This window comes from Bison bison, unplaced genomic scaffold (genome assembly GCF_000754665.1).
Source record: "Bison bison bison isolate TAMUID 2011002044 unplaced genomic scaffold, Bison_UMD1.0 scf7180017864313, whole genome shotgun sequence".
Taxonomy (NCBI): Eukaryota; Metazoa; Chordata; class Mammalia; order Artiodactyla; family Bovidae; genus Bison; species Bison bison.
In genome coordinates this window covers 3146906-3166616 of record NW_011494885.1, presented here as the reverse complement: position 1 = coordinate 3166616, position 19711 = coordinate 3146906, and the positions used below count along the sequence as shown (strand labels likewise).

General features: G+C 46.6%; 1 protein-coding gene across 1 annotated transcript in view; it reads right to left on the bottom strand.

The window, feature by feature from the left end:
* The window catches only part of ARHGAP35 (Rho GTPase activating protein 35), a 73551-nt gene extending 54136 nt beyond the window's left edge, over nucleotides 1–19415 (bottom strand). The window contains exons 1-2 of the mRNA XM_010852655.1: nucleotides 14792–19415; nucleotides 2059–2203 (exon numbers count right to left, since the gene is read on the bottom strand). Coding sequence (XP_010850957.1) covers nucleotides 2059–2203; nucleotides 14792–18475 — 3829 coding nt within the window. The 5' untranslated portion in view covers nucleotides 18476–19415. The remainder of the gene's footprint in view (nucleotides 1–2058; nucleotides 2204–14791) is intronic.
* Between the last annotated feature and the right edge of the window lie 296 nt (nucleotides 19416–19711).

The following is a 19711-nucleotide window of genomic DNA, read 5'->3' as shown; positions in this document are numbered from 1 at the left end:
CAGGGACTGAGCGACTTCACTTTCACTTTTCACTTTCATGCATTGGAGAAGGAAATGGCAACCCACTCCAGTGTTCTTGCCTGGAGAATCCCAGGGACGGGGGAGGCTGGTGGGCTGCCGTCTATGGGGTCGCACACAGTCGGACACGACTGAAGTGACTTAGTAGTAGCAGTAAGACCATGAAAAACAGATCAACTGAACTGTTGTAGATTAAAGGAGACTAAAGAGACTCCATAATTAAATGTACTATGTGGTCTGAGATTAGCTTTTGGACCAAAAAAGGTTTTATCTTTTGCTATTAAAGGATGTTAATGTGGCAACTAATGAAATGAAACATTTATAGGTTAGATAGGTTAGTACTGGGTATTAATGTCATAATTTTGATAACTGCAGTACATAAAGAGAATGCTTTTAGGAAACACCCACTTAAGTGTTTAGTGTAAAGGTGTATCATGTCTGTAGCTTTCAACCATTTTAGGAAAAAGATACACAGTCATGCAGGGCAGGGACCTATGATACAGGCAGTGTGGTAAAATGTTAACATTTAAGGAACCTGGAATTGTAACTTTTAAACTTCTTACAGCTTAAATTTTGGTAACTTTCTTATAAATCTGAAATTACTTCAAAATAAAGTCAGGGAACAACCCCTCTAAATGATACAAACTATCTCTCTCAAGTGTTGGGTCAACAAGGAAAGGCTTGAATTACCCAAACCTGCTTCCTGCACACTTCCTCCTGCCCAAGGCAGGGGTGCAGGAAGAAGCTGATGTAAAACCAAGGTCAAGAAGAGAGACCCTGACAAAAGGCTCTGGGTACAGAAGGACGAAACTGCAGATCTGTCATAATTATGCAAGGTCAATCCTGGGGTGACTAAGGAAACCCTGGTAACAACTCAAAGTCTACACAGCACTTAATTTGAAATCCAATTCCCCTGATTTGGCACAACCTGAGTAAATATTAACACCATCGTTCAGCTTAATATGCTACTGAAATTATCAGTAGGCTGTCCATACCACACAATACTTAATATCATTACAGGTAATATCGAAATTAGAAAGAACACATAGGGAGATTATAATCCCTACCTTGGTTTCAAATTAGTATAAGCCTATAATATTCTTGAGCTCAACTCCTAAAGCTCAAGAATCCACATAACCATGTACCCACTATACTTCTCCTCAAAAGTTCATCAGCTTTCACAGTATCCAGGAGAAAATCAAGGGAAACAAGGAAGCTCCAGGGGTTACAAAAGAAATGCCAAGGATGGGAGCTCCCTGGAGGTCCAATGGTTAGGGCTCTGTGCTTTCACTGCTGGGGACCGAGTTCAATCCCTGGTCAGGGAACTAAGATCTCATAAGTCATGCGACATGGCCAAAAAGAAAAAAAAAGCGTGTGGGGGGAGGAAGGGAGAAACGCCAAGGAGACACGTTATGTTAGAGGAGCTCTAAATGAACAAAATAAATGTTTTTAACACAGGTAAAATTTTATCACTTCAAGAGCAACACAGAAAATCTTAAGACAGTCAGCATTTGTGATAACACCAAGGTGTCAAAGGAATTGGAAATGCAGCTGCTTGATAAGATGGTATATAAGGATTCATTTTTTTACTGCAGGAAAAAAACTCTATCAATATATGAATTTCAGGCACCTGACTGATGGCCAACTACACATTCCTTTTGTTCAACCAAAATGTGTTACTATTTGTGTCCAGAACAGCGTCAAGGTCACTGATAAATGAGCCCCTTTCCCTGCTGAGAGACCTAGAGGGACAGACAGGCCGCACGCCATGACAGGGGGCTGGGGGCACCGAGAGGGTATTCTAATCAGCTTCAACGGCGGTCCTGACGCCACGGCCGCTCTCCTCCCATGCACCCAAAGGCCTCACAGCTACACCAAGACGCAGGAGCCATAAGTCCGACAGCTGTCGGGATTACTCAGCACCTTCTCAGAAAGCGTCTCACGGAAACGAGACATGATTCCAGAATCTCCAGATGGCTTACCCTCTAGAAAGCAGCCTGCAGACAGTGAAAACTGTAGCTTCTCTGAGGCGACACTTACCTGTGGCTTCAATGTACTCGATACATCGCTCGATAAACACTGGAATCGGCTTCTCCGGAGTCACCACGGTTGTCAAGGGCACCCCAAAATAGGTACTCTCCCAGGTTGCCTTTGTGATCGATGGCCGGGGTTTGGGCTTTGGTTTCTGTCCAGGGAAGAGGGGAAAAAACACACAAAAACAAAGTGAGCCTCAACACACAACCCAAACATCAGTAAGTTCCAGAGGGGAACTCACAGTGGTACGGAAACGGTTAGAAGAAAGACTTCAAGCGGGATAAAGAGACTCACCTACTCATCTCATTCCTCCAAGTATCACACAAGACGCTGGCAAGCTGCCAGGTAGTCACACCTTGAGTGCGAAACTGCATTATCAGAACAAAGGTGTTTATAAGAAGCAGGCCGTGTTTATTTAATAACAATGAAAGGACTGGCCAACATCCTTTATCAGGCGTGCAATGGAGTAAACAGGAAATATTCCAAACATTCCACACAGATAATAGATACTATACACTCAAAAGATGGCTAAAATCTTTCTAAAAGATTAAAAAGTGGAATTGAAAACTAGTAATTTCCTCCTTCCAGACAAGAGCGCACACATTCTACTGCAAGTTCCCAGGAAGAACCCGCTCTGATGCATCCGTCTGGGGTTACTTCCCAATGGCTTCTGCACTGGGAGAGGGTAAAACCAACTAATGAGACATGACAAATAAGGTAACTCTTCGTTCCTTCCTAGAAGTCACCTCCCTCATGTAGGAGGAGTAGCAGAAGCAGCGACAGCTACTGGAGAGCTTACTATGTACCAAGGAAGTTCCGGATACCGTTGCTCTTCAACCTTACGGCACTCCATCTCACCAAGGAAAATGTCTCACAGACACAGCGCGGAACCGACAGTGCGAGGGTTCAAACTCAGGAGGCTCTGTCTGCAAAGTCCGTGCTCACAAACATTACTGAGATATTTTGCTCCAAAATTATTCAAACCTTTTATTTTGAAGATCACATGAGGGAAAAAAAAATGCTCTAGACCAATGCTCAGTTTTCTAAAGCTACCTGAAATTTTGGCCTGTTATTAAGTGGCTGCTGCTATCTCCCCGTAGAGACTGCCTGAGGCAAACAGGCCCTGACTTCACACTTTTTATCAAAGAAGTATGGAAAAGAAAGTGACTTACAATTTATCTTCACGTGAAATAATTTAACCAACCTAGCCTCTCTCCAGCATCTTCTACTTACATGAAGTACAACATAACATAAAGGATTTAAGCTTCCAAATCTAACAGAATTTGGGTTTGAATCCCAAGTGACAGGTTCTATGTGGTCAAGTTGCTTAGCACCCGGGGGACAGTACCCTCCTCACAAGGTGGTCCTGAGGGTGACGTGATATGATGCACTGGAAGTGGCTCGGTGCCCAGAGGACACAGTCGCCCAAGAGTGTGAGCTGTTACTCAAAGAGAAGGACTGAGCGTTTTCCATCATTACACACAGCAGCAACCGGACAACAAGGAGTCAACTGAGGCTCTCTCTTAAGGCCGCAGCATTTAAACTATAAGCTGCAGAATCTGACACACAAGGAAGACCACCTGGATTTAAGTGGTGTTCTTTCGGCCAACCCCAATCAGGCAGAACCTGCCAGTCAAAACTACCGTAACAATACCATTGTTCTTCAGTAAAACCTTGAGGCTTCCAAATAAACTGTTGTTATGGAATGGAAAAAAAAAAACTCTAAGAGAGCTGCCAGGAAGCTATTTCTAATCACTGTAACGCCTCTGACCACAGTTCTAGTAAACAGACAGTAAATGTTAATGTCACACTTCCTCCACCCTCTCAATGCTCGAGCTGATGAAGTGTGTTCTAACAGTTTAAGTTAGCTAGAAAATTTAACTTCCATCACCTGAACACTTCTAAGTACCAAATTCTGGCTTAAATTCTTTATATGTATATTTCATTCCAGATTCACAATAGATCTGTGGGTATGGGTGTTTAAAACTCCATTTCACAGATGAAGAAGCTGAATCCCAGAACAATTCAGTTATTTGCCCCAGTCAGTTCTGACTACAAAACCTGCCCTCTTAACCACTATGGTTCATTACCTTCCCCGGAAAGTTCTTGGGATATGGAGAACAAACAGATGATTAAATAAATGACTGAGGGTACACTGACAATCTGAACTTCTAAAGGTAATAAAGTCTCACATAAAATATACCAGGGATGTTTAAGCTGCTCAAAGAAAGAATGGGGCATGATGACACCTATTCAAACAGCTACCAGGACTATTTCATGGAAAGAGAGCAGATTATCTTGTACAGTCATGTTGGGAGAGATGAGACAAAGACAAAGAGGCAATTTTGGCCAGAGGAATTTAAAAAACAAACAACCCCCCCGCCCCAGCTGTTTAAAAAGGACAGGACTGCTCTGTCAATGTTCAAAGCAGAGGCTGCAACCAACGGGCAACACTCACTGTCGAGGAGACCCTGCCGTCAGATGGAAGGCTAGAGCGCTGCTCATACCCTCTCACATCAGAGTCTAATGAGATCTAATCAAGCTCAGTGCTCAGCTTACAAATGGAGCTTGAGCTCTGGCCACAGTGTCAGCTCCCCTTGTTGAATGACCCGGATGTTCACTCTCATTCTAAGACTTAAACAAACTCTGCTTTACAGAACGCCAAAATAGTCCCTTGAAATAACTGAAGGCTCTCTAGAGTGTCACAAAACCAGGCAGGGATTCTTGCGCAACTAATTCCAAACCTTCTGAGGAAGGAAATCAAGACTGCGGTCCAGGCCAAGAGTCGGGCAGGACCGTTGCTATGGCAGGCAACACCGCAGGCATCTGAAGGGTTACTGGGCACATGTCGAGATGGAAATGCCATTCTTCTGAGTGGCCTGCCAGATGTCTCAGTCCCAGGTCAGACATGTGTCACTCATTAGGGCGTCGGCAGAGTGCTCTCAGCAGCAGGTCCTTGGAGAGAAGAAAATAACGCCATCCCAACAGCTATCTTCCTCTGGGCTTGTTCATTAGTGGGCTGGATTGAAAAAAGCAGCCAGCTAGAGGAAACCAAGCCCTGAGAATAAGCTACACATCTGCGTGTCTAAGTTTAGAGTCTGACTGGGTGCAAAATGGAAAAATAAGAGGAATTTATCAGGAGTGGCCGTGTGTTAGACACTCTGTATTAGGTGCTCTGCACTTATGTGAAAGCTCACAACCACCCTTCAAGGTAAGGGTTATTAGCCCCTTTCTACAGATGTGAAATCAGAGGCTCAGAGAGCAGCAGCACTGAGACAGCCAGGGTTCAGAGGCCAGTGACCTGCGAACGTCAAAGCCTCCTGTCCTGTCTCCTTTGTGACCTAGCTCCATGATGAAACGCCACAGACATAAACAAGGGACTGGGTCAGCTCAAAACCTCTTCACTTTGTCCTATGGACAAGCACTTTTTGAATAAATAACACAGTCCATTGTTCTTCATTTCACAGTTTCCTTAAAAAAACCTGTGAAGTTTTTTTTTTTTTTAAGGAAAAAACTTTTTTCCTTAAGTTTCCTTAATGCCTGATTCTTAGGCCTGATACTAACCAAGTAGCAAAGAAAGAAATAAACCAACAGTTTCTGCCAGTGTCGCACTGGGGAGAAACAGTGGTTGGAATCTGCCCCCGGCTTCTGGCCTTTCCGAAACAAGTGCATAAAGGGGAAACTCCTGCTTATGGGACACTAAGCCCAGCCCACAGCTCCTCCAAGTTCACAGGGCAAGAAGATTAGAATGCCCGCCACACAGCAAGGAAAAGCCAAGAGAGGAGCCCTCTATCTGTCTGTAAGATGCTGGGTTCTAGAGACACGTGCACAGCTGACACTTGAATAAAAACCATGTCCAATGAAGTGCAAGGCCAGTGTTTCTTCATAGCTTTTCAGTTTAGTTGAGATGAGGACCCTCTCCGTGGGCAGAGTATTTTTCTTCTTCTGACATCGTGCTGCTCTTCCTAGGATGTGAGGAACTGAGGTTCAGAGAGTCTTGTTCATACTGACAGTACTGCATCACAGACTCCCTTTCAAGAAACACATGAGGGAATCAATTCCCTGTGTCACCCTATGGGCACTGGACAAGGAACAGGCATCCATATGCACACAGGGCTGGCTTCCTAACAGGCTAAGTTCCTAGTACACAAGAATCCACGCGATTCTCCTTTTCTCAAAGAAACTTATTTAATTTCTCTTCAGCTGTGCTGGGCCTTCACTGCTGCACTGGGGCTCTCTGGCTGCGGGCGCAGGGGTTGCCCTTCGTTGCGGTGCACGAGCTCCTCTCACTGTAGCGGCCTCTTGTGCTGCAGAGCACGGGCTCTAGAGCTCAGGCTCAGCAGCTGCGGTGCATGGTTTAGTTCCTCCGCGGCACGTGGAATCTTCCCAGACGAGGGATCAAGCCCATGTCTCCTGCACTGGCAGGCTGATTCTTATCCACTGCACCACCAGGGAAGCCCCTGTCTTTCCTTCTAAATGAATTATACCCAACGTCACTAGCAGCAGAGCTAACACTAAGACCAAAGTCCTCTCTCACCCTCGATGAATTTATAATCTAATTGGTATCAGAGAAGATATGTATCCAGAGCAAGCAGAGGTGCAGGAACAGCTATATAGTGATCCGAAACTGTCAACTTCAAATATTCTCTCCTGGTCTCCATAAATACCCTTGCTGCTGCTGCTGCTAAGTCGTTTCAATCGTGTCCGACTCTGTGCGACCCGAGACGGCAGCCCAACAGGCTCCCCCACCCCTGGGATTCTCCAGGCAAGAATACTGGAGTGGGCTGCCATTTTCTTCTCCAATAAATATCCTTATCCATGTCAAATTACTTATCCAGATTTTAAGGTCAGAAAATATGGTCACTGGAGTTGTAACACCTAACACAGCCTTCTAAATGCTTGGTAACCTACCTACGAAAGTAAATAAAAAACAGAATCCAGCCTGTGTTTTTTATTTTTGAGGAGGAATGTCATATACAGAACATAGTCTGGAACGGGGACAGTGTCCTCTGAATGGAGCAATTCTCCCCCTTGAGAGTGAAAGTGATACAATAAGCAAAGCCCGAGAGGATCACCCATATGGTTTGCCAAGCTGTACAATGGCCCACCCTGAACTGACTGTGAAGTGGGCGAAATCTTAGGAAAACCTAGAGATGCTGTAAATTACATTACTCCAGGTTTTCCCAAGTGTTCTCTTGCATTCCACATCCAACATTACAGCTTTCTGACTGGTGATGATTCTTGCATATTTCCAACACAGCTTCCAAAGGATTTTTTCAATTAAGTTATTCGTTCATGCCCCAAATGTATTTTTGGCTCTGCTGCTCCCGCTTCTGGCTCTGAAAAAAAATCTAAGCCCAAGTTTAACAGAAAACCCAAGGATGGAATTGTTCTTACCGGCAAACCCTATTATGAAAGCCCAAATGCTTAGCCTTGTCTCCTTCAAACTTGGAGCACCTTCACTTAGGGATGAACCACAGAGCAGCATGAAGTCTCCCAGCAGCCCCAGCCCTCCCTCTTGCAAGAAGGGGAAGGAAAGAAAGGCACGCCATCCCCTCAAAGGCCCCAGACAAACTTATAGACCATAGCTTTTTGCGCCACATGGGCATGAATCTGGGTCAATCCCTGCTGAACAGCCAATGCAACAGGAGGCTAAGCAGAGAGGAGGGCCCACTAGTTTCCGGAAATGTTCACAAACATTCCTGCCCACTTCACCACTCACTGAATCTAGACTTCTCAGAGTTGTGGGGCTCAGTTTTTACCTGCTAGCCTCCTCTCAAATACTGGATAAAAAGTATTTAGAAGGCCTTTCTCTATGGAAGTAGAGGTGATTCCCTGACTCGAGCTGAAATAACCTGAATTTCTACAATGATGTATCAGTATCACCAGGCAGTAGAGGAGAACAAGTAGGCTCAGTGAAAGTCAGAGCAATCTTCTGTTCTTTGAAAAACAGATTGAGGTTGCCTATTGTCATTTTTTTTTTAAAGAACAGGTGTGCTAAGCTAAAGCAGATAGTTAAAGATAGCCTATTTTTGTCACCAAAAACAAACTACAGCAGTTCTTTGGGCTTAAAATAAACTTAGAACCGAGTGACACCAGTTCAAAACAATTTCTCAAAGTTCCAGTTGCTATTTCAGCGTCTCCATGCCTTTTTTGTCCTCTATTCAAGCAGACACTGAAGCTAGAAACAAACCATCACGCTGTTCTTAGGGGGCAGTGTGGGGAAATAGATGTTTCTAGATAATAACCAGAGTCCTTTGTCTGAAATGAACAAGTTGACTGGGCTGACTGAGTGCTCCCAATGTGTGCCTGGCTACTGAATATTACCATCTTTCTCGGAGGCTGGACTCTAAAAACCCACAGAAAACAGAAGTCAGAAGACTGGGGTTCCCAAATCTCAACTCCTCCACTTAGTAACCATACTAACCTGGGGGCACCAAATGAGCCTCAGTGTCCTCATCTCTAACACCTGGATTTTAAAAAATCACTCCCTTAAGACTGGCAAGAGAAACAGATGATGAAGACGTACCCCAATATTCATCACAGCACTGTTTATTAATAGCCAGGACATGGAAGCAACCTAGATATCCATCAGCAGATGAATGGATAAGAAAGCTGTGGTACATATACACAATGGAGTATTACTCAGCCATTAAAAAGAATACATTTGCATCAGTTCTAATGAGGTGGATGAAACTGGAGCCTATTATACAGAGTGAAGTAAGCCAGAAAGAAAAACACCAATACAGTATACTAACGCATATATATGGAATTTAGAAAGATGGTAACAATAACCGTGTATACGAGACAGCAAAAGAGACACTGATGTATAGAACAGTCTTTTGGACTCTGTGGGAGAGGGAGAGGGTGGGATGATTTGGGAGAATGGCATTGAAACATGTATAATATCATATATGAAACGAGTCGCCAGTCCAGGTTCGATGCATGATACTGGATGCTTGGGGCTGGTGCACTGGGACGACCCAGAGGGATGGTATGGGGGAGGAGGGTTCAGGATGGGGAACACATGTATACCTGTGGCAGATTCATTTTCATATATGGCAAAACCAATACAATATTGTAAAGTTAAAAAATAAAATAAAATTAAACAAACAAAAAAAATGGTGTGAGAATGCCTGGCACTGGGCCTGGCATACAGGCGGTGTCCAGCAAGTATAGGGAAGTGTCTGCAGAGCCTATCACAGGGATCCACAGTCTCTGATTTTCTGCCTGCTTCTCCCTCACTCTCTGCACATGCCACATTTTCTCAGCTCCAAGTCCCACACCTTTTTCTCAAAACTTTACCCCAAGAAGCCTCCATGTTCACTGACTTTTGCCTGCTTTACCCCTTAAATCTGTTTTAGGACTCCCCTGGTGGTCCAGTGGTTAAGAATCTGTCAGCCAGTGCAGGGGACACAGGTTTGATCCCCGGTCCACGAAGATTCCACATGCCTGGGAGCCACCAAGCCTGTGCAACACAGCTACTGAGCCCACGCACCTGGAGCCCGTGCTCTGCAACAAGAGAAGCCACCACCACGAGAAGCCCACACACCACAATGAAGAGGAGCCCCCTCCTGCTGCAACTAGAAAAAGCCCTGCATGCGCCAAGCAAGACCCAGTACAGCCAAAAATAAATTTTTACCAAAAAAAAGTCTCAGCTTTATGTATCGTTTCCTCAGGGAGCTTTCCTGGATAGCTTACCCTAGTTGAGGGTAAAACTCCTTGCTATACAATCCCTTAGCACCCTGTACCGTCACTCTGGCCACATTCAAAATGTATGTAAACACATGGATAAAAATCTGTCTTTCTCTGTTACGGTAAAGTAGATGAACACAAGCACAACTACCACCCGTGTGACACTCAGCACAAGGCCAGGCATACAAGTGCTCAGGGAACGCCCGTGCATGGAGCTGAATGTTTCTTTCCTGAAAGAGTGAATGGACATGTGCTTTGGAGCAAGCGTGCAAGAGTGCTAAGTCGCTTCAGTCGTGTCCAACTCTTTGCAACCCTGTGGACTACAGCCCATCAGGCCCCTCTGTCCATGGAATTCTCTAGGCAAGAATACTGGAGTGGGTTGCTATGCCCTTCTCCAGGGGATCTTCCTGACCCAGGAATCAAATCTGCATCGCTTATATCTCATGCATTGGCAGGCGGGTTTTTTTTTTACCACTAGCGGCATGTGGGAGGCCCTTGGAGCAAGAGCATTTCTTTTCAAAGAAAAAATTCTTTCAGGAATCAGAAAATCCAAGGTCCAGTCGGCATCCCAACACCATTTTTAAGATCAAGGTATTCATCTGGCCTTAGAGAGCTCAGATAGGGCCAGCCTCTTCTGGAGCGCACACTGGGAGTCCTTCCCGGGTAGGTTACAAAGAGCTCATGTTTCACACCATTCAGCCTGTCAAAATGCAGCATCCCTCCCGGTGAGGGAGCAGTCCAACTCCCCAGCTGGTTTTTATTCACACTAGAAACTTTAACTCCGTTCTAGGCCTCACAAAATGAGAGCTGTGTCCACACAAAGCCACAACAACCAGCCAATTCACTGAATCCAATGAAATAAGCCAATTCACCGGCGGGGGACACACACTGTCAAACTGGTTACTTGGTGCCTTATAGACCAAACAATGCGTGATTGAACTGGTTTGCTTTTCAATAGGTTGTCTTGTCATGTGGTAGCTAGAGTGACTCAAAGATTTTCTTTATGATTCTGTTTTGTCTATTTTTTTAAAACACAAAATAAGAGCACACCAGATAGAAGGGTAAACAGCCAATAGCGTCTTCTCTTTAAATCCGTGGTCAAGCACACTGAATTCAGCAATGTGAGCCTGCCCAAACAGTACATTTTGTGGACCAAGGCGCTCCAGCCTGTTCTTTGGCTTTAAAATAAGACCCTGCTGCTCCTGATCTCATCTTTGCAAACGCACGGTGCTGGGAGACAGAGACCATGTGCAACGACAACTCTCTACGGACAAAGCATCTATTCATGGACCCCACTGAAGTGCAACCGTAGATTTTCAATTTCATTCAGCTGAGTGCGGAAGGCTCCCACTATGAGGGTGGGTTGCTAAATGGTTCAGCTGGGAAAAGGACCCGGAATGAGAGTGAGCTTCACAGTCTGCACTTCATTATTAGAAACGAAAGCCATTCCCTGAACTCCAACTCCAGTTTTACAGTAAAGAGCTAATCCAGAATATCAGCCAAGGGCACTGAGCAATTTTTCTTTCTCCACATGACACAGGTACTCGGAGCATAGCTTTTTTGGCTGTTGTTAGGCTTGTTGATAAGGTAAGGGCTGAGAAAGCAGCTAAGTGACATATAGGGTTAAAACTTAGAGAAAAGGGAGGGACAGTGTTGGGTCCCTAAAGCTCTCAGCTAGACCAGACCAGCGTTCTCCTGTCCTTGAATTCAACATGCGCATTTTCACCGTTAAGTCTTTCCTTTCCTCACAGCACTTCTTCAATTCTACTCATTCTTCAAGGTCAAGTTAAATAACGATGAACGCTCATCCAGCACGCAGTTCACTGTGTTTTCATGCAGTCTCATTCCATTTCTCGCACCCTATGAGAGAAGTGCTACTGCGTTGGCTCCTCTTGCTGAAGGGACATGGGAGGTGAATCTCGTCCCAAAAGCCCCAGCAAGGACGAGGAGGAACTGGAGGAACTGGCATCTGATGGAGGCCCCCGGCTCCCAGAGCCCGGCTCCCCACCACCGCACACTGCATGACTTTAACCAGCCCCAGCACAGGATGCCTGCGCCCTCGCCCTCCGAGGCAGACCACCTATTTTCAGAAGCTGTGCGCGTCTCGCTGCCTCCCCTGGGTGCTGCGGCGTGGGTGAGAGCGACCTGTGCCATTTCCCCAGTGGTGTCTGGCGAGTGGGAGGGACTAAGCGTGTTGTTTCCCACTACCACCTGGCTCTCCCCTCACTTCAAATAAATACTGTACTGCTCTGTCATGCCAATAAAAGTCAGAGACCAGATGCCCCTGTGTAGGGGGATTTGGCACTCTCTGCCCCATGGGATCTTGCTTTTCCAGTAGAACAAGTGTCAGTCTGATTCCTTAACAACAGCAGATTTTAATAGAAGGTTTGTGTCCATCAGGAACAGAATCAAGACTCCGCTTCTCTCTGCATTAGGATGACAAAGCAGCGAGGCTCCTTTTAAGGCACCATTTTCCAAGGCAGGAAAAGACATTTTCACCTTTTACTCACTCTTTCCAAAGGATACTCCTAAATGACTTCTGGCACGCTATTGCTCTGGGGCCAGAGGTAATCGTTTCTGTTTGACTTGAAGAGGTGGGGCCCAGATAACCAGGAGGGACGGGAAGCCGGTCACTCCTTGCACGCTGACCCATATGAGGCAATTCTAGGTGAGGAGATGCACGTGACCAGCATGGAGGCGGCTATCTCAGAGGTCCCTGTAGCCAGCGGTTCTCTGCAGAGCCTACTCTTTAGAGCACAGCTTGTTTGGGGATGCGTTTTACAAGCATTATTTTCAACAGTATTATAAATGTAGCTGGAAGTCAGAAAAACAGTTCTAATTCACAGTGTGGTATTATGCCACCTCCCTAATTCCCAGGTGTGCAAACACCCCCACAATTAGAAGACTGTCAGCATTTCGATAAGCTGTGCCTGCAACAGTCTTCACTTGGAGGAGGAGAGGAAAGTCACAGTGTTCAAAATGTTTGGATTCCAGGATCATCAAACAGGAGAGCTCCGGGGAAACACTGGCAGGCTAGTCAGGCTACTTTCTGGCTTCTGACATAAGAACTGCTTTCCACTGGCCTGCCCACCACTAGCTTTTAGAGAACAAAATACTGATGGCAGATGAAGGTTGACAAAAGTAAAACCAAACATGGGGAGAGCAAACAGAAGACTGTCCACGCTGTTTATCAACCTTGAGCTCAGAATGGGAGGGGAACAGAACACACAGCGATACTGCCCTGCCCCTTCTGACACGCCATAGGTCAGAGCTCTGAACGCTCTGGCCATGGCGGCAGAGGGGCAGGCTGTATGCCGTCCGGGGACAGGCAGGGTGTGAACAGGCTTTCCCTGTGAGGGCCACTGCACAAGGTCCTCCATCTCCAAGGGCCCTCTCAGCCAATATGAGCCATAGAACTGGCCTCCAGATAGCATTCTACATCAGAATTGTCAGCTCTCAAAACAGCCTGGACTCAAGAGCCCTCTGGTTTGGTATATCTTGCAATGATGAAAGCTTGGGACAACCTTTCTTCCAAAGTTCCCTGAAACACTTTCAGATACATGACTTTGTTCTCTGCCATTTCACAGCAGGGAAAGGAGCAAAAACTTTCAATGAAGAGAAACCATCCTGTACACCAGCGGTCCCCAACCTTTTTGGCACCAGGGAGCGATACTGGGAAGGAGGTGGGGTGGTTTCCAGATGATTCACGCTCAGTACAGTCAGGGTGCACTTTGTTTCTAATCTAATGTCGCCGCAGATCTGACAGGAGGTACCAGCTGGCAGCCTGGACCCTGGGGCCCCCTGCATACACAATGCTGGGGGACGGCCTGTGTCTAAGCGTTCTGTCGTGGTGTCTCACTGACACCTCCTCTGAGAAATAAAGGGTGTTTCCCCTACTCTAACTAGGGGAAATAAAGTTGGGAAACGTCTTTTAGATCTCAAGGTCTAAGTCCACAAGGACAGAGCGCACTGCCCCTTACACGGCACTCCGCCTGCCGCTGCGCTGGGCTGTGTCCCCTGCGTCGGGCAGCAGGCCTGGCATTCCTACACACAGTTGGCCTTTCCCCCTTCCCACCCCACCTGTGGTCCCTGAATCAAATCTGCAAGCAGTAGCAACTCACTTAAAAGAGCTGGAGGGCACTTCCATTTTACAAACATGGGACAGGTTTATAACCTGCAGAGGCAAGATTATTTTTCATTTATGTAACTGAAGACCTTTCAATGATTTACGTGTTCAAGTAAAATAATCATCCAATTTTTCCCTACCTAAAATGCAGCAACCTTTACAGATCATCAAGGGGAAAAAGGAGTATTTAAGAGATGTATGGATGAAACGTTCCTTTCTCAGTCAAAGACTAAGGACCATGATGCTGGATTCTGGTGTTTCAGTGAAGAAAGGCCAAGCATGTCGTCACCAGCTCGCTGCTTGTCCGGATACTGACAAGTTCTACGTGATCTGCTCATTTCAGTAATTACCTAACTACTGTTTTGGACAAAGACTTCTCAGGTTATCCCTCCAAAAGTCCTTACCACTTGAGAGCTACCAGTAGTAGCTTTCTGAGACGCTGTTTACTTTTTTCCAACTTTTTATTTTGTATTAGGGTATAGCCAATTAGCAACGTTGTGACAGTTTCAGGTGAACAAGGAAGAAACTCAGCCACATACACATGCATCCATTCTCCCCCAAACTCCCCTTCCATCCAGGCTGCCACACGACCTTGAGCGGAGTTCCACGAGCTGCACCGGAGTCCTTATTGGTGATCCGTGTTAAATACAGCCGTGTGCAGGTGTAGATCCCAAACTCCCTAAATATCCCTTCTATCCTCCAACCTTAAGTTCCTTCCCTAAGTCTGTCTCTTTCTGTTTTGTAAGTTCATTTGTATCATTTCAACACTGCTTACTTTTTAAGGCAAGTCAAGGAGGAAACACACACACAGCGGTTTTTAGCCAGGGTAAGCTGTCCTTGAAAATCTCTGTCATCATCAATGAACTCTCCCCAAGATGCTGTACAAGTCACTCCAAGAGCTCTAAAGTCGTGTCTTACCTTAGTGTTTCTTCTTAGACTGCGAAGAATATTCCTCCTCCTCGGGTCTTCATCGGTCTCATATGGAATGACAGCGTTGTCTCCTTTATAACCCTGGGATGCCTGATCCTCCTCTTTCTTTCGGATGGGCCCAAGCTCGTCATCGCTCCCCACGCTGAAGCTGGTTCGGTAACTAGCAAACCTCCCCAGCCGGCTGCATCTCGTCCTGTACAGCACTGGCTTGCTCACCATGGATACCTTGCGGCCCCGCTCCAAGGAGCTGGTGTCCATTTCGCTGTCGGAACCGTTCCCGCTGCCGTTGGACTGGGCTTTGTTGATGTTCCGAATGGTGATGATCTTGCCCTGTGTGCTGTCGTGGGGCACCGAGTATATGTTTTCTTCTTCATTCCTTGGCTTGACCACAGCGTCCATGGGTTCAGCATAATCAGAAGGATCGAACCCGTCTGGAGGTAGCCAGGTGCTCGACGAGACGGACTTCCTCTGTGCATCTCTGTGGCCCTGGTCCAGGTAAGACAGGTCCCCCTTGGTGATCTCAAAATGCACAGGAGGCTTTGGTCTGACTGGCGGAGGCACCTTGTTGTTCAGTTTACTCTCAAAGTTGCTCATGATGAAGGACAGCCCATCATTTCCCTCCAGTTCCATAGAGAGCTTGGAATGGTCTTTGGACAGAGAGGGCAATGGTGTGTCTTCTCGAAACATGCTGTACGATGGGGTCTCGATGTCCTCCTCTGAGTCCTGCAGGTTGGAGTTGCAGAGGGGGGAGCCTGCCCGGGGGGAGTTAAACACCTCTTCGGTGGTGCTGCAGGCCTCGGCAGCATTGTCGTACATATGCGTAGCCTCAATGATGTTCTTTTTGTCCACCACATCTTTAAAAAAGGGGTGGAAGATCTCCAGTTTATGCTGGGGTTGGCTACAGGGGATACTCGTGAACCTCCCATCAATTTCTTGAGCGATCTCCTCCCCTTCGGTCAGCTGCTCCCGACTTAAGTCATTATCCAGGACATCTATAGCGCCGTCAGTGAGTGCAACCAGCTGAACAGGGATAATATCCTGCACTTCACAGAGAAAGGCACGTAACATAGCCAAGGAGGCCTTACGTTTGGCTGAGTAAAAAACAATGTACCCATGGACCAATCGGCTTTTTCGGACGCTAAATGAGGAATGGTATGAAAGAATAGACAGTTCGATGCGCTTCTTGTGTAGTCCGATTGGGAGTTCAAGTAAAACAGAGTTGTTGCTTCCACAGTGGGAAGATTTACAGGTTTGGGACTGAAGGACAGGAAAGAGTATGTCGTCTGCACTAAAAGGATCCCCACACATCAGACACATGACGATCCGCAGGTCGACGTCAGCCAGGTCTTTGATGCTAGCGGTAGAACTGACCAGGTTTAAGTTGCGCTTGGAGTCCAGGAGACCTTTCAAAACCTGACTGATCTGCTTCTCGTTGATGTTGCGCCCGTAACCGATGCCGGCGGAAGCAGGGTCAAGAAAGACACACTGAAGTTTGCTAGCAATCTGCTGCCCCTGCTGTATTAAGCTGTGCAGGGTCTCTCCACTGGTGTCTCCTCTTTTGTTAACCAAAATTAAAGTCAGGGGGAGATGGGCTAAATGATTATCTCGCCGGCCAAGTGTGGACTCTCTGCTCTTCTCTATACTTTCTACCACATACGACAGAGACTCCTTTGAATTGTAAAGGCAGAGACAACCATGGGGCTGAAACGTTGGTGTTTGGAAAGAGTTCACAGGAAGCCTGACGTTCCCTTCTATTGGCCTCAGGGAGAGCTCATACATTTTCCCGTCTATTACATACTTGTCATCATTTGTACAAAGAGCTCGAATCTCATTGGCCAGCTCTCGGGCAAGGCCGTCCTTGCCCAAGATCACCAAGTTGATTCTATCAATGTTGGGGTCAGAGAGTGAATTCTTCTGATTCCGGTCAGACGGTCGGATAAACCGAGAACTAACCAAGTGCTCAATCTTAGCGTCCACGCAGGAGGGGCAGCTAGGACACGTCTCCTTGGTTGGGTGGTACACGAAATGAATGTGCTTCAGAATGAGGGCATCCCGCTCCGCTTGGAGCTTCTGCAACGCTTTAAACCGCTGTTCCTCCCCAAGCACATCCTGGATGACACCCATCTTCTCCTTGCTGGGCTTAGCATCCAGCTCCAGCTCATAAAACAACTCTGAATATTCCAGCAGCAGCTCCTGAAACTCTTCCTTCGCTTTGTCTATAATCTGCTTTTGGTGTTTGCCATAAATATCCATGTATACAGATTCCTCTAGCCACTGGTAGAAATCTTCGTTCATAATAAAACTGCGGGCCTCTTCCCAAGGCTTGCCAGGAGTGATGAAAGGAGAGGTCTCCAGGTTTTCTTTAAACGCCCTTCTCATCTCAGCTCGTTTCCTCTCGTTCCGTAGCTTCTCTAAGTGGGCCTCGTACAGCTGCTCTGCGGGGACGGTGTCCATTAAGTCAAAGGGAATCCGCTCATTCTCCATGTTGTCAATGTGGCTGGTGGCATCCCACGGCGTCTCCTCAAGCACAACAAACCACTTCAAGAATTCTGGCTTGGTCTCCAGCAGCTTTTTGGCTTTTATGCAGCTTAGGTGGTCTATTTCATCTAGGTTGGGGATAAGAGCTTCAAAAGCTAAGGGCAGGGCTGCCAGGTACAGCTTCCTCCTGCGCTCAATGTGCTCATGCTTGAGGCGATGGATGTGCTGGAGAAACAGCTTCTTGGCTTTCTGAGTCCCTTCCAGGTAGACATAGTCCTGGTACTCAGGAGAGGCCTGCATCTTTCGGCTGACGCTCAACCAGTTCTCGTTGTGGTTTTTCACGATGCGACTCACCAGCCACTCATATTTGTCTTTTGCTGTAGCTATCTGTTGGCTCTGCTGCTTGAGAGCTTCAAAGTACGGAATGATTTTTGTCTTTCCCCGACTCTTGTCAATGAGTTGCACTAAGGTGCTGAAAGCTAAGTCCACATTTACATTGGATCTTGCTGAGGTTTCCACAACCTGGAGGTTCTTTTTGCTTAAGGCAAAAGTATGCGCATCTCTAATGTACCGCTCAACACCCTCATCACACTTTGTCAGGACAACCACTATGGGCTTTTTTGTTTTTGCGAGCTGATTGTAGAGATTAGAGACGAACTTGAGCTGGTCATCAAAGTTCCTATTCATGCCCCTGCTAACATCAATACCAAGAAGAAAACCATCAATCAGCAGCTTTCCATCTGGCATTTGCTTCTGCTCAAAGTCCTGCTCCAGCCCCAGCTGGTCAGTGCAAAAGTACATGAGTTTTTCAGCTGATGCAAGCTTGGTTGCAGCGGCTCTCTTGATATACGGCTGCAGGGTCGTGCTCCGATGAGGCTGAAAAGTCTGATCATCAATGAATTCGGTCTGCTCCACAACGTGCATTTTACATTCCACACAATCCTCCAGGGAACGGCCGACTTCTCCCCAGTAGAGAAAGTGGTCATTATTGACCACTCGCCCACCAAAGTCACTGGTGCTAAGGACAGAGGTATGGTCCAAATGAAACTCATCTGCACTCGGGCGCACGAAGCGGTTGCACAAACAGGACTTCCCAATGCCGCACTGGCCCTTCTCCTTCTCCGTCCCAGACAATCCCACCACGCTGATGTTGTAGGTGGGAATGCGGACATCTTGCTTTCTTGCCATCATCATCGTCGACACATCCTGCCACAATCTGCCACTTCCAAGATCAGATTAGTGTTTTCCCGTGGACCCAAAGGCTTCCCCACATTATCAGTGGGGGCTGGCTGCCCACGAAGCAAAAGTGTCAGATCTCATAGTGTTTGTATACCAGTACGAGGTCAGTTTTTGCCACTTCTCATCGCCGAATAGCCAACATTTCCTCCTAGATGGGGGGAGAGAAAAAAAGAAAACCAATCAGTGTCATAATTTTGAACCCAATTTTAATCACCAAACGAGCAAAATCCAATTTCGTTCTTCAACAAACAAATAATTACAGTAAACATCAAGTATACCAGGCCTTAAGCTAGGTAAAGCCATAAGAGCAAGTAAAGACTGACATCTGTGTGCCTTCGAGAGGTACAGTATCATCTACTGGAGGAAGACGCCTCAGGAAGCAGCGTGCTGAGGAGTAAAACAAGGGCCTGCATGCTCCGCGGAGGGACAGCTAACTCCGGGGCTAGGGCAGGAGTGGCACAGCATGAGCCTGGAACAACGTGTTGTAACAGAAGGGAAGGATGCCTTGAAAGGATGACAGGGCACCTCATGAGGACGCAGGAACTGGTTTCAAGGGGTACCGACTGGTCAAATATGGGACACTCTGGACACCAAAATGATTAAGTACAAAAATGAATTACAATCCACTGAAAAAAACAGGAACCTGGGTTCATACTACTGCATCAGACAATTATCACTTAACGCTAATCTAGGGGGGGAATTTTGATTAGGAGCAGGATTTTGTACAGAAGTGAGGTTTCTCCTGACAGACTATTTAATAGACGCAAAGGGAAGATGAAAAACAAATGCTAATTATACACTGGAGATACTGGACAACACTCTGAGTAATGAAAAACGACCACCATCAAAGAGGCCAGAAGGACACCAGGGGCCTCCAGATGCGACGCCCCTGGAGAACACAACATCCCCGCGCAGTGTGGTGGCCTGGAATGCCTTACACCTCAGCCTAACCACAGGAAACGCCAAACACAAAATGAGCAAGATTCCATTAAGGTGATGGTGGTGGGGTCAGGGGGGAGTCCTGTTTAAAAAAAAAAAAAAAAATTCAGTGTCATACTAGACAAAGAATGGCTTTGTAAAGAAATATTCCAGACAACAGGAGGCTACAGAGACATTATAAGTAGGTGCGATTATCAGATCCTAGACTGAATTCTATATGGGGTGGGGGTGGAGGGGCTGGAGGAGGAAGGC